Genomic DNA, 17,917 nt, shown 5'->3' on the forward strand with positions numbered 1-17,917 from the left:
GACAGATGGGGCCAGCAGCAAATGGTGGGATGGAAGCCACTGATCACTGACATGGTTTTATTACTCCTATATTTTTGTGAACTACAACTGAATTCAAAGGGACTGATTGGCTGTTTTAGCAAAGAATTATCATATGGCTGTATTTGGATATTGTGACACAGTTTATTAATTTAACAGGATTAAGTTTTTCTTATATATTCCCACTGTCATGATGGTCAGTTCACAGTCTGAGGAAGAGTGCTTGCATTCAAAAGCCTTGAATAAATCTTTGTTGGTCTTAAAGGTGCCACTGGACTCTGATTTTGTTTTGTTTATACCAGTTACTAGAAGAAAAGGATTGTCCTTCTTCCCTTTGTTTTCAGAAGAGATCTGCTTTAATCAGAGGTCAATCCATTTGAACTTTTACCATGTAACAGCTAAGCTATACAGCTCCTGTAATGAGCTATAGAAAGCTATATATTCCCTACCTTGCTCTAGTAAAATAGTCTTTTTAATATACTTTAAAACTGCCTTGTCTGATCCCATCATTTGTATATTACTTCTGCTACTTTTACACAAAATATATCCAACAGTTAACATGGATAGAGAGGTTGTCGAGAGGCATTTAGCTGCACTGGATGAGTTCAAATCCCCTGGTCCAGATGAAATGCACCCGAGAGTACTCAAAGAACTTTCCAGAGAACTTGCACAGCCCTTGTCCATCATCTTCGGAACCTCTTTAAGGACTGGAGATGTCCCGGAGGACTGGAAAAGAGCAAACGTTATTCCGATCTTCAAAAAAGGGAGGAAGGATGACCCTGGAAAATACAGACCAGTGAGTCTGACCTCTGTTGTGGGGAAGATAATGGAGCAGATATTAAAGGGAGCGATCTGCAAACATCTGGAGGACAATTTGGTGATCCAAGGAAGTCAGCATGGATTTGTCTCCAACAGGTCCTGCCAGACCAACCTAGTTTCCTTTTTTGACCAAGTAACAGGTTTGCTGGATCGGGGAAATTTGGTAGATGTCATTTACTTGGATTTTAGTAAAGCTTTTGACAAGGTTCCCCATGGTGTTCTGATGGATAAGTTGAAGGACTGCAATCTGGATTTTCAGATAGTTAGGTGGATAGGGAATTGGTTAGAGAACCGCACTCAAAGAGTTGTTGTCAATGGTGTTTCATCAGACTGGAGAGAGGTGAGTAGCGGGGTACCTCAGGGCTCGGTGCTCGGCCCGGTACTTTTTAACATATTTATTAATGATCTAGATGAGGGGGTGGAGGGACTACTCATCAAGTTTGCAGATGACACCAAATTGGGAGGACTGGCAAATACTCCGGAAGATAGAGACAGAGTTCAACGAGATCTGAACACAATGGAAAAATGGGCAAATGAGAACAAGATGCAATTTAATAAAGATAAGTGTAAAGTTCTGCATCTGGGTCAGAAAAATGAAAAGCATGCCTACTGGATGGGGGATACGCTTCTAGGTAGCACTGTGTGTGAACGAGACCTTGGGATACTTGTGGATTGTAAACTAAACATGAGCAGGCAGTGTGATGCAGCGGTAAAAAAGGCAAATGCCATTTTGGGCTGTATCAACAGAGGCATCACATCAAAATCACAAGATGTCATAGTCCCATTGTATACGGCACTGGTCAGACCACACCTGGAGTACTGTGTGCAGTTCTGGAGGCCTCACTTCAAGAAGGACGTCGATAAAATTGAAAGGGTACAGAGGACAGCAACGAGGATGATCTGGGGCCAAGGGACCAAGCCATATGAAGATAGGTTGAGGGACTTGGGAATGTTCAGCCTGGAGAAAAGGAGGTTCAGAGGGGACATGATAGCCCTCTTTAAGTATTTGAAAGGTTGTCACTTGGAGGAGGGCAGGATGCTGTTTCTGCTGGCTGCAGAGGAGAGGACACGCAGCAATGGGTTTAAACTTCAAGTACAACGATATAGGCTAGATATCAGGAAAAAGTTTTTCACAGTCAGAGTAGTTCAGCAGTGGAATAGGCTGCCTAAGGAGGTGGTGAGCTCCCCCTCACTGGAAGTCTTCAAGCAAAGGTTGGATACACACTTTTCTTGGATGCTTTAGGATGCTTAGGGCTAATCCTGCGTTGAGCAGGGGGTTGGACTAGATGGCCTGTATGGCCCCTTCCAACTCTATGATTCTATGAAGGTAACTTTCAAATATAACCATTCTTCTTCACACCTATGAGCAAATATTATTCAAATTAGAAAAGGTTGAGTTTCTACTGATTGCTAATAAAATAATCCATGCTTTGTAAACTAGCATAAACAACTTATATTCAGGTGGGTAGCCATGTTGGTCTGAAGGGAAAAAAAACAGAACAAGGTTTGGGTGCAGTGACACCTTTTAGACCAACAAAGTTTTATTCAAAGTGTGAGTACTTTCTCAGAGAATGAAATGGAATTACCAGACTACATATATAAGGAGAGAGTAAATTAGCAATAAATTAGTATGTTTGTTGGTTACAGTGAACTAGCAGAATGCCCTAGCACTGTGTTACTGTGTTATCCATAAGAATACTTGCATATGGTAAAAATAGCACAATTTATTTTTAAAAGCAAAGTAAGCCATACTGTAAACTTGCGTTGTAGCTAAACTTGTGTTGTAGCTACTATTTCCATCATATGCCGAAGGGCTAGTTCACATGTTATAAAGACCAGGTATTCCTCTGTATGGACTTCCAACAGACTTATTCTCAGAGTTGCTTGCTGGTGTCAGGTGCCTCATCCTTCCCCTCTGAAATTCCCCCCTCCCTCTACCTGGAAGTTCTGACTGGAAGTGTGAATTTGTATATCTCTCCCTGCACCTATGAAATGGTGAACTAGTGTATAGCTCAGATGTGGCCATCTGGCCAAATTCCTCCAGCCTGCCTGTCTCTAAATTTCACACCGGCTGGGATCAAACATTTTTTGATGGGAGAGGGCTTCCCACATTATCTGGAGAGTGGGGAGACCTGCCTCTGCCTATATTACCCCAGCCCAAACTCAGGGTTTGTCACAGTCAATCCTTCTGTTCTACATGTTACCTTCGACAGAGTGATCACCTATATGTCTTTCATTCAATAAACTAATTTTGGTTAAGTACCTCAGTCGTGGTATTTACCGTGTTGGAGAATGAAGAGGGACTCCACAGCAATGCTCGCGTAGGGTCATGACAGTTGGAAATGTCATTCCCAGATCTGCTTGGGTCCTACTCAGACCGGGAACATGGCATGTGAATGCAGAGGGCTTAAGCATCTCTTTTCCCCATGCCATTTTCTCAACTCAGTGAACCGCTATTAGTACATTGGGGAAATATACATATACTGTTAGCTGCATGTGCATTTCCTCAGTGAGATAAATAACAGCTCCCTGAGGTTGTTTCAGGCTAGGGGTCTCAAGGTGTCCCATGGTCCCAATTGGAATCAGGCCCTTTCATTGCATATCTGAACAAAATCCTTGTGATTTGCATTTCTTTTGCATATTTCTTCAATGTTAACAGACAAAAACATGAGGCTTGTCTTTTTAGATCATACTAGTAAGTTCTGATGTTGTCATCCACTGGATAACCTTGAGAAGCTCATAAGTATAGTGCAATAAACATAGTTTTCTCCTGTATGTTTCCAGCAGCCTTTAAATGGAAGCTCCAGTGTTTGTTATTATAGTCTATCAATAATTATTAACTGTCTTCCATGAATTTCTCACATCCTTTAGAAGCCATCTCAGATAGTTGCCAGCATGACACCTAGTGATGAGTTCCATAAATTGGTGTGTTTTATGAAGAAATGCTTGGTGTAGGGCAGACTGCAATCTGGACAACTGGGTTTGAGTCCCCATTTCTCCACATGAAATCTGCAAGGTGACCTTGTCAACTATTCTCTCAGAACTCTCTCAGCTCCTCCTACCTCAAAAGGTTAATAGGAGAAAAAGAGAAGGTGTTTGTAAGTCACTTTGACCATTTATGCACTGGGAACTTCACTGCCCAAGCTCTCATGCAGGAGTACAAATCAGGGGCAGATGAGGTGCACTGGGCCAAATGCTCCCCCGTGTGGGTGCAGGAAGTGGTGGGGCAACCTGCTACGACTAAAACTCCAGCCTGCAGCCAAGCATGAAACCTTTAGTGCATAAAAGGTCATAGAGACTCCTTAAAATAGAGAAAAGCAGGGTATAAAAACATACTCTTCTTCTTTCTTTGACCTGAATTTATTGCCAATCAAATTAATTTGAAATTGCCTCAAATTCTGGGATTTGAGTGAATAATTAATTGCTTTTTACAGAGGGTAGTCACTGTCCATATATTTATATAATTCCCCCATAAATTTCTTTTTTTATTGCACTGCCTTTTCCTGCACTGCCTTCATAGTCATAATCAGAGTTGACAGCCCTTAAAAACTTGCCAATGTAATGAATTTCTGGAAAACTATAAATAATTTCAACAAAAATGTAAATGCACAGTATTTGCATATGGCAAAAATAGCACAGTATATACTACAGTAATGAGAACCAGTTTGGTGTAGTGGTTAAGAGCACGAACTTCTAATCTGGCATGCCGGGTTCGATTCTGCACTCCCCCACATGCAGCCAGCTGGGTGACCTTAGGCTCGCCAAGGCACTGATAAAACTGTTCTGACCGAGCAGTGATATCAGGGCTCTCTCAGCCTCACCCACCTCACAGGGTGTCTGTTGTGGGGAGAGGTAAGGGAAGGCGACTGTAAACCGCTTTGAGCCTCCTTCGGGTAGAGAAAAACGGCATATAAGAACCAACATTTCTTCTTCTTCTTCTAAATATGTCTTAGCATTTATAAGGGCTTAAAAGAAGCTGATAGTCAAGGAATCAGTTGACTCCAAACAGAAAATTGACCATAATAGGATTTTCTAAGTTTTCCACAATGATCCTAAATTCATAACATTGCTTCTCAAATTCCATCCCAAACTCTCATTTAAACGTGTTCACCACAGCAGTTTTCAGTTATCTTCACTATTTCATCTGAAGCAGCTACTGTAATATTTACTTTTCATATTACATTATTGTAAGATTTTAAAATAAAACAAAGAAACAGGGTTCAGAAAAAATCAGGCATCTTAGCAAACTAATTGTACAGTCTTTAGCTGTTACACCCTTCTAAGTCAGTTGAGGTTAATGGGTTTAGGAGAGTATAGCTCTATTAAGGACTGCATTACTAATCACTTGCTCCCAAACCAAACTAAGTTCTTGATACAACCAATGGCAATGAAATTTGAGCACATTAGAATTTGTTAATTTGTAGCAATTAGGGTTGCCAACTTCAAGGTTCTCCAGAATTACCAAAGATCTCTAGATTTAACATTGATCTCCAGAGTAGAGATCAGTTCCCCTAGAGGAAATGGCAACTATGGAGCATAGCTTTACATCATTATACCCCACTGAGGTCCCTCCCCTCCCTAAATTCTACTCTCTTCATACTCTGCCCCCCCCCAATCTCCAGGCATTTCCCAAACAGGAATTGATAACCCTAGTAGAAATTGGTGACAAGAGAACTGGTAAGATGCATGACTAAGCAGCCTGTCTAGGGAAAGGTAGGGCACTTGCAGTCTGCTTTATAAGCTTCATCTGAAATTCTTCTATCAGAGTCCGAGAGAACAGTAACAGTTGACTGGGAGGATTGGCTTTGCTTGATCTAGGCTGAAAGCGCAAAGCCCACCCTGTTGTTGGCCATATCAAAGACTGAATAATACTCCTTCAGGAAAACATCTCCCAGGATCCATAGTGGCTGTCCATTTGAGGAAGGCAGATATGTTGGTTCAATTGCAACATAGCAATATCCATTGTTCTGTAAAACAAAATTTAAAAGGAAATGTTTTCAGCTGCATCTCCAACAAGGAAAATAACGCAACTATAGCCTCGCATCACTAGGCTATAACTGTCCATCATTAGGTCTCTTCAGTAATATCATGTCTGAAAGTTAGAGCCTTTCTTCAAGAACGTATTTATAGGAAAACAAAATTTGAGTCCAATGGCACCTTTAAGACCACCAAAGTTTTATTCAAGTGCTGGTCTTCAAAGTGCCATTGGACTCAAATTTTGATCTGCTACTTCAAACCAACACTGCTACCCACCTGAATCTATATTTATAAGAAGTAGACTTATATTACATGTCCTGCCTGTCTTCAGCCTAGGGTGATCCTGTGCATAGCAAACAAACAGGGGCAACAATATGTGACACAACGAGTGTAAATTGCACCATGGTAGAAGCAGCAACAGTGTGGGGCACAGTCCATCCATCATTCACAAGTATTACTGTTCTTCATATTCTTACTTTAGCAGATTAGTAAAACTTTTGCATCTACAAACTGAGTTAAAAATTCAGGACTGACACAGGCCCATTATGCACGGCCGCTGAAACGGCAATTTCGGGTCACATAGAAAACGTGGAAGGGGAAGACCGGTTATGCACACCGGTTATGCACAGGGCGAGGCGCGACGGCGGCAAAACCCAGAATAACCGATTATGCACGCGGCGATCCGGGCGCAGCTTCTGGTTGCGCCCCGGTCACCCGGAAGCTGCGCTTTCTTCTGCGTGTCGCTGACGCGACTATTTCGGCGGCATGCACCAAAGCTGCGGCCGGTTGCAGCCGGCTCCATGCGTTATCGGTGATTTTAGTCGCCGCCATTCCACCCCGAATGTGCATTATTCCCCCCGTGCATAATGGGTCACATTGATGCAAAATTCATGAGGATGACAAGAACAGGCTGGGTAACAGAACAACAGTTTTCTCAAAGAGTTGGCATCCCTGTATAACAGTTATATTCACTATTCATTTATTTAACAGAAGTCCCATTGTCAAGAGCTGTTAGAGCTAAATGAAATCGCTATAAAGTCTCAGACACTCAAAGAATCTGGCTTATAACATGCACCAGAGAATTAGGTTAGCACAGCATACATACATTGGAGACGTAGGCAGAAGGAGGCAGTGGGAACTCGGACCCATTAATGACAAAGGTGATGGTGGGCATGCTCTGGACATCATTGCAGTTAACGACATACTATGAAAGAAGAAATATGAAAGGAGGTTAACTCTGGGAGAAGGTTAGAAGAGTCTGGATCAATACCCCACCCTAAAACTGATAAAACTTTTCAGTGCAATTCTGAGAGCAGAAGCCTTACTGTAAATGAATGTACCCATACTATGCACAGCTGCCTTGACCACAGATATTAGAATAACCTACACAAAACAGACCAATGTGTGTCCAGTTTTGCTATCTGTTTCCAAAGGCAGCATTGTATATGGCACTGGTCAGACCCCACTTGGAGTACTGTGTGCAGTTCTGGAGGCCTCACTTCAAGAAGGACGTAGATAAAATTGAAAGGGTACAGAGGACAGCAACGAGGATGATCTGGGGCCAAGGGACCAAGCCCTATGAAGATAGGTTGAGGGACTTGGGAATGTTCAGCCTGGAGAAAAGGAGGCTGAGAGGGGACATGATAGCCCTCTTTAAGTATTTGAAAGGTTGTCATTTGGAGGAGGGCAGGATGCTGTTCCCATTGGCTGCAAAGGAAAGGACACGCAGTAATGGGTTTAAACTACAAGTACAATGATATAGGCTAGATATCAGGGGGGGGGGAAATTTCACAGTCAGAGTAGTTCAGCAGTGCAATAGGCTGCCTAAGGAGGTGGTGAGCTCCCCCTCACTGGCAGTATTCAAGCAAAGGTTGGATACATGCTTTTCTTGGATGCTTTAGCATGCTTTGGGCTGATCCTGCGTTGAGCAGGGGGTTGGACTAGATGGCCTGTATGGCCCCTTCCAATTCTATGATTCTACCATTCCCCAGAGTTGATTTAGGTTTGCACCAAATGCTTCAGTGACTCCATCCAGCCACCTCATTCTCTGTGGCCCCCTTCTTCTTTTGCCCTCAGTCACTCTCAGCATTAGGCTCTTCTCCAGGGAGTCCTTCCTTCTCATGAAGTGGCCTAAGTATTTGAGTTTCATCTTCAGGATCTGGCCTTCTAAGTAGCAGTCAGGCCTGATCTCCTTTTAGGATGCTTTGGGCTGATCCTGCATTGAGCAGGGGGTTGGACTAGGTGGCCTGTATGGCCCCTTCCAACCCTATGATTCTATGAGTCTATGATTTCAGTGCTTATGGATGCCAAAATTCTCTTGAATTCAGTTGGCTTGTTTGGCTATTAGCTTTGGTGTGACTTCACTCTGATTGGTATTATTTCTCTATTTCAAATATTTATATCCCACTTTTTCATATAAATATCTGCGAGGAAGCACTAAACATTCTTAAAAACACAAATCAACAAATAACAACACAAACAAATACAATAAAATAATTAAAAACCACCAAAAACGAAAACATCATGGGATAAAAGCAGGACAATCTGATAAGAGAAACAGGGGAGGGGGTGTCTAAAAACCTGAGATAATAACATCTTCACCTCAAAGTTAATAGTTTATATATTTGAAATTAGGCAAACTTCGTAAAGGAGAGTGTTCAAGGACTCAGGTGCCACTGCAGAAAAGGCCTTGTCTCAGGTGCTACCCTCTTAGCCTGCAGATGTGACGGCACACACAGCAACACTTGTGGTGAAGAACTAAAATTTCTGATAATGTTAGCATTCTTCCTTCCCCTCTTTCACCTACCTCCCCATTGTATTGTTCTGCTCCTACAGCCTGTAGGAAGCTTCCTATGTACTGCTCTGGGACAGTGAGCTGACATGTGCCAGTGTCCACAATTGCTTGGCAGCCTTGGCTGCACCAACCAGTCGCCTGGCTTCCAATTGCAAACCTATAGAGACAAGAACAGACATTGTCATTGAATAAGCTTAGCAACAAAACCAGAAAGAGTTGAGAAAAAAAATAAGACTCCTAATGATCAATAAGAAGGGAGTTTGAAGATCCTTAATCTATATAAACAAAGACAACTGTTATGGTCACAGCACTCAGCTAAAGAGATTCCAAATATTTATTTATTTATCTATCATATTTATTTATTATATTTATATACTACCCTCCCCAAAGGCTCAGAGCGGTTTACACAAACAGGAACAATACAAATAATTCAGTACAATACAATAATAACAAAAATAACATTATGGAATGATAACACTGGGAAGGACAATAAGTCAGTGCATACTGATGGTCAAGTGGGATGGCTGAGTTTGCAGAGATGGTCATAGGAGGGAGGCCCAGAGGGGCCGATGGGAAGCAGTGGTTCGGGTCGACCTCAAACAAAGCCCTTTCTACCACCTGAAAAGTGACATACCAACGAATGTTCAAAGCACAAACAGAATGGGAATTATGACTTTCACTTACTCCTCAATGCCAATCTGCCAGTAAACCTCACGGGTGACAGGTGCCCAGGAAATCTCCCCAGAGTAGAGCTGAGTATCGACACCTCCCAAGATCATTTCCCCTCCATACTGAACAGTTGGTTGACTGGATAAAGAAAGTCAAAACAAGGAAGTTACCTATAAATAACCTAAATAAATAAATCAACTTCAAGGATTAAATTTTTAAGAATAGAAACATGGGACACTCATTTATTCTCTTGTACATTTGAGATTGTCCAGGCCTCTCAGGGCTCAGGCCCTCTGGACCTCCCAGATAGGAGTCTGGCCCACTGTACCCCCTTATTAATCAGGGAGTGACCTACAAACTAGCATACCAAGGGTGGGAGCCCCTGAGAAGGTCAGCTACACCATCTTCCCACAGTGGAGGTGCTTGACTCTCTAGTGTGACAAGCCAGCTGACTGGAATGTCAGCACCCTGACAAAGACAGAAGAGGTTGGGCACCACCTGGTGGCTAGAGTCTCCCTCAGCGCTTCCCCTCCTTTTTCTTTGTATGCATATAATGAACCTGAATTAACAGACCAAGCCCAATGGTGTACAACATTGCCTTCTGTTCGCCACGGCTGAAAGCCCTGATCCACAGGGGGGCTCCCCGTCTATCCCAGTAATGCAAAGGAAGATTCAAAAATCTTAACAAGGCCCATTTAGAACATTCCTTCTAGTTTTCCATCATGCATGTCAGTAGCAGGAAAAAGGCTAAAAACCACTTACAGCAAGCTTTCAGAATCCACATGAACACATGGAAATGGACTTATACTGAATCAGATCATTGGACTTTCAAGGTCTATATTGTCTACTCAGTGGCTCTCCCAAATCTCAAGTGGAGGTCTTTACTATCACCTCTTACCTGATCCCTTTACCTGGAGATGCTGGGGATTGGACCTGGGACCTTCTGCATGCCCAGCAGAAGCTCTACCACTGAGCCACAACCCCACACAGCTTTGTTTATTCTAGATTAAGCCATTATATTCCCGAATATTTTTAAAATATTTTACCGTGAGAAGTAGAAGCTGAAGATTGGTTCAGAAAGTTGCCCTTGCCTCAGCATCTGCTGCATGGCAGTGTAGCCCCCCATAGACATGGCAGGGTAAGCCATCCCCAAAATCCCATCAAAGTTGGCATAGTAGAAGGGACTGGAAGGCTCATCCTCACTAAGGCCAAACACCTGGTTTTGAATGACAATATTCTGGACCTGGGCAAGAGAAGAACATGGATTTCCCTTGTGAGAGGAGGCAACTATTATGACAAACTAAACAAGTATCATTGGCCGCAATACCTATCTATTTAAAAGTAAGAAAAAGAGAAGTATTTCATTTCGATTAGTTTCTGCTCTTGCCCTGACAAGGGACCCATGTGTCTTGATTAGTGCCAAAGAAAAATTTGAATTAGTCTACCTTTTCATATTTTCATAGTGAGAATCATCCTTGTGTCTAGGTCCCAATAGCTTTAGAACTACCTGTCCATTTAAAGGAGATTAAACCAATTCATGAAGGAGATTAAATCAATTCATGAGTTTAAACCAATCCATCATTGGCCATTAGTTATGAGGATAAACTGGAACATCCACATTCAGTAACCCTTTAAATGTCAGTATTAGAGAGCTTCTGATTGGCCAGTGTATGAAACTTGATCCTCGACTAGATGGCTCCATTGGTGTGGTCTTAAATGCAATTTCCTCAGTTATTACAGCACTGAAATCCAGTAATTCTAAAGGGTACAGTGGGGCCAAGCGTGTGGGATTAAGCTTCAGAAGTTGCCTTACATTAACCAGTGAATTATTTCATTTCAGATCTCTTGTTTATTACTATTAAACATTATAATGTTTATTATGTATATTTAATAAGCATATTTAACTGGCAGGATTTTGAAGAGGCAAGGAACTAGAGATCAAATTGCCAACATACGCTGGATCATGGAGAAAGCTAGGGAGTTCCAGAAGAACATCTACTTCTGCTTCATTGACTATGCTAAAGCCTTTGATTGTGTGGAGCACAACAAATTGTGGCAAGTTCTTAAAGAGATGGGAATACCAGAGCATCTTATTTGTCTCTTGAGAAACTTATATGCAGGTCAAGAAGCAAGAGTGAGAACTGAACATGGAATCACTGATTGGTTCAAAATTGAGAAAGGAGTTTGGCAAGGCTGTATACTGTCACCTTGCCTATTTAACTTGTATGCAGAGCACATCATGAGAAAGGCGGGATTAGAGGAGTCACAAAGTGGGATCAAGATTGCAGGGAGAAATATCAACAACCTCAGATATGCAGATGATACCACTCTAATGGCAGAAAGTGAAGAGGAACTAAAGAGCCTGTTGATGTGGGTGAAGGAGGAGAGTGCAAAAGTTGGCTTGAAACTCAACATCAAGAAAACAAAGATCATGGCATCCGGCCCTCTCAATTCCTGGCAAATAGATGGGGAAGAAATGGAGATAGTGACAGATTTTATTTTCCTGGGCTCCAAGATCACTGCAGATGGGGACTGCAGCAAAGAAATTAAAAGATGCTTGCTCCTGGGGAGGAAAGCTATGGCAAATCTAGACAGCATCCTAAAAAGCAGAGACATCACCCTGCCAACAAAAGTGCGTTTAATCAAGGCTATGGTATTCCCAGTTGCAATGTATGGCTGCGAAAGTTGGACCATAAAGAAGGCTGAGCGTCAAAGAATTGAGGCTTTTGAACTCTGGTGCTGGAGAAGACTCTTGCGAGTCCCTTGGACTGCAAGGCGAACAAACCGGTCAGTCCTAGAGGAGATCAGCCCTGACTGCTCCTTAGAAGGCCAGATCCTGAAGATGAAACTCAAATACCTTGGCCACTTCATGAGAAGGAAGGACTCCCTGGAGAAGAGCCTAATGCTGGGAGCGATCGAGGGCAAAAGAAGAAGGGGATGACAGAGAATGAGGTGGCTGGATGGAGTCACTGAAGCAGTAGGTGCAAACTTAAATGGACTCTGGGGAATGGTAGAGGACAGGAAGGCCTGGAGGATCATTGTCCATGGGGTCACGATGGGTTGGACACGACTTCACACCTAACAACAACAAATAAGCATGTGCTCTTTCATTCTGTTTTGTAAGATGACTGTGATCATAAAACTAATTTTAGTGTATAAACTTGAAAGGCAGTAAAAGACAAATAATTTACTTTTGTGCATCTTTGTAATAGCAACATCAATATATGCATTACTGATTCTAAATGTCAAGTATATACTCTGTGTATTTGTGTGTGTGTTGAGGAAGATACTGTTTGGATTTGACAACTCAGTGACTGAACTATAGGGAAGAGTTATTTTAGGGAAATAATATTGGCTGTGCCTTCCTATGCAATGAAATGCCTTCACCAGAAGTCTCTCTGTTGGATGTGTCCAGTAAGGCCCACAGTTCTCTCCCTGCCCCATCCCATAATTCAAGGACTGCATCAGACAACAAATTGGCTTCAGCAGCCTTTTTGCCAGCCCATGCAAGCCATCTATAAAGAGCATGCAGACAAAATATCCCTGCTCCACAAAACTCACAAACATTTTAAGCTGCCATGCAGGCCCAGTACTTGAAGCAGGGCTGCCAACAACTCGGAGAAAAATGTCTTGACCCTTTTTTAAAAAATTGTTGTTGTTGTTGTTGTTGTATTTATATCCTGCCTCCCCCGTCACATAAAATCCCCACAATACCTTAAAACCAATAAACCGATAAAAACTGGCACAATATAAAACCAATCAATAATGGCAGCAAAACTCATGCTAGTCTCACCCAGTATCCGCAGGACCATCTAAAAGGGAGGTAGAGGGAAGCCGATGACACACGCTACCGCCATTTTGTGAGGGGAGGCTTTAACAGAGCCTTTAACAGAGGATTAAGGCAATGTTGTTTACCAAGTGCTGCTATTTAAAGGGGCCTGTGTGGGCCTAAGTAGCACAAGCAACACGTTTCCGTTCTTTGTCTTATGAGTCTTTCTTTTCTGCTTTAGAAGTATCTTCAGATCCGAGTAGTTTTCTGAAGTGGAACTGTCTTTTCTTTAAGGATTCCGGATATTCTTAACTCAACCACAGTCTAAGAATTTCCAGTTAAAGATGAGTGACTTCATGGAGCACTTACCTGTACTGTATCATATCCTAGCATGACAGTCAAGCTCCCACTGCCATATGACAGTGTGTAGGTCTGTCCCTCATTGGTGTATGTTGAAGACTGACTGGGATTGAACCTGTTGTGGTTAGCTGTAGAGGGGAGAGAAACCGAAACTACCGATTGGTCTCTGTTATAGAATGTGATTCCCTCCTCAAAGCTCAGTTCGCAAGGTGTCTGGCTTTGAAAGCAATCCAGCCCATTCCTCAACAGCTTCTCAGTGTAAGGAACACATCTGATGAAGTTTCAATCTGAAGTGTGAAAACCTCAAGAAAGTTGGGAAGATCTCACACAAGGGATGTACACAAGAGCCTTCTATTTTGCTGCATCTTGTTCCCTTTATATTGTGTACCCTTACTCTAAGAGTTTTGACATGATGAAACCACTCCCATATGCCTTGATGTTGGGTCTGTGTCACAAGAAAGTCCATAGATGGACAGATCATTGGATGAAGTGGGTTCAAATATGTGCTTCACCATGAAATTCCTAGGAGGTTTTGAGCATACCCTTCAGTACCTCTCAATCTACCTCACAGTGTTGTTGGAAGGATAAATGGGGATTGTTCATTGCCCTGAGTTTTTAGAGAAAGAGTAGTGAACAAATATTGTATTAATTACTTTAATTAATTAATTAATCCATGAAGTGCAGTGGAAATGTTTGGGGATAATTCTGTCCTGTCCCTGCCAACCTCAAGTCTACAGAATGAAAAATCATACCTGAGATTCAGTGCACATCACTTTGCATGTCTTCTGTAAATGAATGCCAAAAGCCATAACTCTGCTTTCTAATTTTCCATTTTATACCTATTGCTTCTATACCTGTCTGCTGCAGAGACAGCTGAGAATAGGGTGGAAAAACATGTTATCTCAAAGAAGTGTGTTTCCAAATCAGCATGACGGGAATAATAATACAAGGAGCAGCAAGTATGCCAAATGGCAGTTCTGTGTGGCTGAGTCTCGCCTGTATAAGTTCCTTGAGACCATTTCCATCTGCCCCAACAGTTACCTGAGGTTTCAAAGTTTATTTGAAGGGGGAAAGATTGAAGGCATCTGTGGTGTGTGTTGGAGGGTCATTTATTTTTTACTACATATTCAACCTGCCTTTCTGTGATCATGGAGCTCCAAGTGGCATCTTAGTGTCCCGTGGCCTTCCCACAACCAGGCATTGCTCATCTCCATAACCAGCTTAGTTTCAGCAAATGCTGAAATGTACCATCAAACTATCCCATTTCCAGGAGAAAGCATTTGAGGTCAAACACCTTGCCCAAATTCTTCCTGGTAAAAAGCCCTTCCCCCACACCTCCAAATTTGACATATGAGTGAAACGGACCCATGCATACTCCACATCAGTATTTATTTGTTTGTTTGTTAGATTTTTATCCCACCCCGAAGGTCAACATGCCCAAAGGGGGCATAAGATCATGTATACTGGCCCCACTCCTTCCTAAACATCGTTTTTGTGGGAGGTCACAGCATCTATGCACTCACGTGCTTTGTCCCTATCATCAGGAATACTAGGGAACAAACATTCCCTGACCATAGGGTGGATCCTCTGTGCATGTAAATGCTGTGCCCATGTCCAGTGAACACATGCAGGCAAGAATGAGGTTCAGCTGTGAGTAGGTAGAACCAGCATACTTGCTCCCACTCTTTCTATGTGCCAATTGACCCTTTATGACATGTCAGCAGAACAAATGTCTTTGCATAACTTTCAGTTCCACTCTAATTATGACTAACATGCCAGCATTTGCTTTCTTGAAAAACAAACTATGCTTTAAGTAAGCTTTAGTATTTTATGCCATGATATATTTGTTTATTCATTTATTTATTGGTAGGTATAAAGCTTTGTAGTCCCATATGGATAGAAGATCCCCTTCCCCAGGCATGAGAAAAAACAATCAAGGGATACCATACAGTATATGATTATTGCCATTTATGCTTACTGTTTGACAGATAAGTTCACCTTTTTCTAATCACAGTCTATTCATATAGTCACTTCAAAAATTCTCAAAATAGCAATGTAGAATACTCACCACAGGCCTCGGTATTACAATACACAGATGGTACCCATAGATTGGAAGAACCTGTGTCCATGACAACCAAAAAGTTCTGTGGTGGAGTCCCAATGCTGATCTCTCCAAAATAGAATGACTGCCAGATGAAAAACTTTGGTAAGATAGAGGATGCCACAACAGTTTGAATTTCAATCACTTTGACGTACTAGGAATAGGATTTTTGGAGTATTTCAGACTGCCATGGAAGGGGGGAGGCAAGAAAATCTTGTTCCATGAACACAAGGACTTGCAGTCCTGATACACCAGTGTGGATCCAAGCCAGTAACTTTACTGTTTCCCTATTAAGCATCTCAAAAGAATGTTGAGATCAATAAATCAAGCCTCACCTCAACTCATGAGAAAGCTAAGTTAACCAACTCTCTAAGACAGGGGTAGGCAACCTGTGGTCCTCCAGATGTCCATGGACTACAATTCCCTTGTAATGCTGGCAGGGGCTCATGGGAATTGTAGTCCATGGACATCTGGAGGACCACAGGTTGACTACCCCTGCTCTAAGAGGTGAGTAAAACAGCTATGAACAGATCATGAACCTCCTCTATAACTACAAAATCCCATGCTAGAGTTCAAAGAAGGGACATGCCAATGTATCCAGAAACTTTGCTTAATGTTTTCACCACAGCAGTTCCCACTGCCTACAAGGTAAACTACTTTTAATACTGAACAACAACTTGCCTCTTTGGCAGTGGTAACTAATGCGCTGAAAGCATTACACGCCGTTTGAATAAACAGCACTTGTAATGAATGGGCTAATGGAATGCAGTAGAAAGAACATACAAATGAGATCTAGCCATGCAAGTTCTGCTGGACAAAAAAGGGAAATGAAAAGAGAAAGAAACAAATAGAAAGATAGTGTTTAAATACTATACTCACATTTAAGTAATTGGTGATTGGCTCATAAGCAATATTGTATTCATTAAGATGATATTTTGTTGCAGTATCAACACGGTGGCTCTTTAGAAATTCTTCTAGGACACCTTCCTCTCTCATCTTCTCCCGAATGGATTTCCCTTTCTTCAGAATGATTCTATACATGATGAGAAGAACTCAGAAGATCAGCAATATGACTATTGTCCCATCACTATTTCTTCTGAACCCTCTTTAGTTACCAGCTTTCCTTTTTTGTAGCATTGGAAATTCTTTAAAGCTATCATACTACTTGAGGCAAGGGAATCTGTAGAAGCAGGAGTACATAGAAAGATGTGGATATATTTTAGGCAGGAAATGTTGGTCACAAGTTATTCCCTGATGTATGCACAGTGGTACTTACATTTCATTCATGACCATAGTTACAATACTCACCTGTCCAGCCCATCTGACAGGTGGAGAATAACCAGGACTAAGATCAGCCACTTCATAATTCTCAATGTCTTCACCAGTGTGGTCTTCAAGAGATTTCAGAAATCCAATCCACCGTTATGACTATGTTCCCCAGTTTTTATACTCAGGACAATCGTCCTCTGATGCCATAACTATTTACCCTATATCGTTATGCACTCTCAGTATCTACACCTTTTGTTTCCGTATAGATAATATTAAACCATTTTCCTTGTTAGAAAGGGTTGAGATGCAATTTGTGCCCTTGAGTTTTAAAGTGGTACAATTGGTGCAGGCCTAAAGCTTTGTTAAGGGGGAAAGAAATCAGTGATAAGATGTCAGGTCAAAGAACAGTTTGCAATTGCTCCTATTGTTCCCAGATATAATAAAGTGTAAATTTGTCACCATAAGACCGTATAGGTTCTGTTTTAAATCCAACCTAAAACAAAAAGCTTTTCCTTTAGTGGCATGTTGGACCAAGATGGACCATGATTTAGGAAAGATGCACTACTTCTGCTGCCATGTAGTATTTGGATCACAGTGATGGTCAGTGCAGCTGACCATTAGAATTGGCAAAGGCTGTTTGGCTTGAATGTCATAGTCTTCACCCTGAGATGTGCGTCATAGTGTATAACTACTTCTAGAGCCACTTGTCCATTGGAATAAAATGAAACTTTGAATTTGTGCCTATAGTTTATGGACATGTTTTCACATATCATTTATTTGTTATACTGAGTACAAATAACATTCTTCTAGCCCAGCAAGCTGGGTTTGATTTCCCACTCCTCCACATGCAATCAGCTGGGTGACCTGTTAGATCTGTCCTCACAGAACAGTTTCTCTCAGAGCTCTCTCAGCATCACCTACATCTCAGGGTGTCTGTTGTGGGGAGAGGAAGTAAAAGCAATTGTAAGCTGCTTTGAGACTCCTTCGGGTAGTGAAAAGTGGGGTATAAAAAAACCCACCTCTTCTTCTATTCCGAATGTATATTTTAAAATAATTATTTAAACTTAACCATTTGTCAGTATTTTACATATTAGATTAGATCATAGAATTGTAGAGTTGAAAGGGACATTCAGGGTCATCT

At 41.8% G+C, this 17,917-nt stretch overlaps 1 protein-coding gene across 1 annotated transcript; it reads right to left on the reverse strand.

Moving 5' to 3' along the window:
- Positions 1 to 2,342: 2,342 nt before the first annotated feature.
- On the reverse strand, positions 2,343 to 16,967 carry LOC143835966 (pepsin B-like). The gene is made up of 9 exons (XM_077334527.1): positions 16,816 to 16,967; positions 16,387 to 16,540; positions 15,475 to 15,592; positions 13,416 to 13,534; positions 10,324 to 10,520; positions 9,293 to 9,415; positions 8,621 to 8,765; positions 6,920 to 7,018; positions 2,343 to 5,804 (listed from the first exon to the last, which is right to left on the reverse strand). Exons 1-9 carry the CDS (start codon positions 16,869 to 16,871, stop codon positions 5,652 to 5,654), a joined length of 1,164 nt encoding a protein of 387 aa, XP_077190642.1. The 5' UTR covers positions 16,872 to 16,967; the 3' UTR covers positions 2,343 to 5,651.
- Positions 16,968 to 17,917: the final 950 nt, after the last annotated feature.

The sequence above is a fragment of the Paroedura picta genome, chromosome 4 (assembly GCF_049243985.1).
Source record: "Paroedura picta isolate Pp20150507F chromosome 4, Ppicta_v3.0, whole genome shotgun sequence".
Lineage (NCBI taxonomy): Eukaryota > Metazoa > Chordata > Lepidosauria > Squamata > Gekkonidae > Paroedura > Paroedura picta.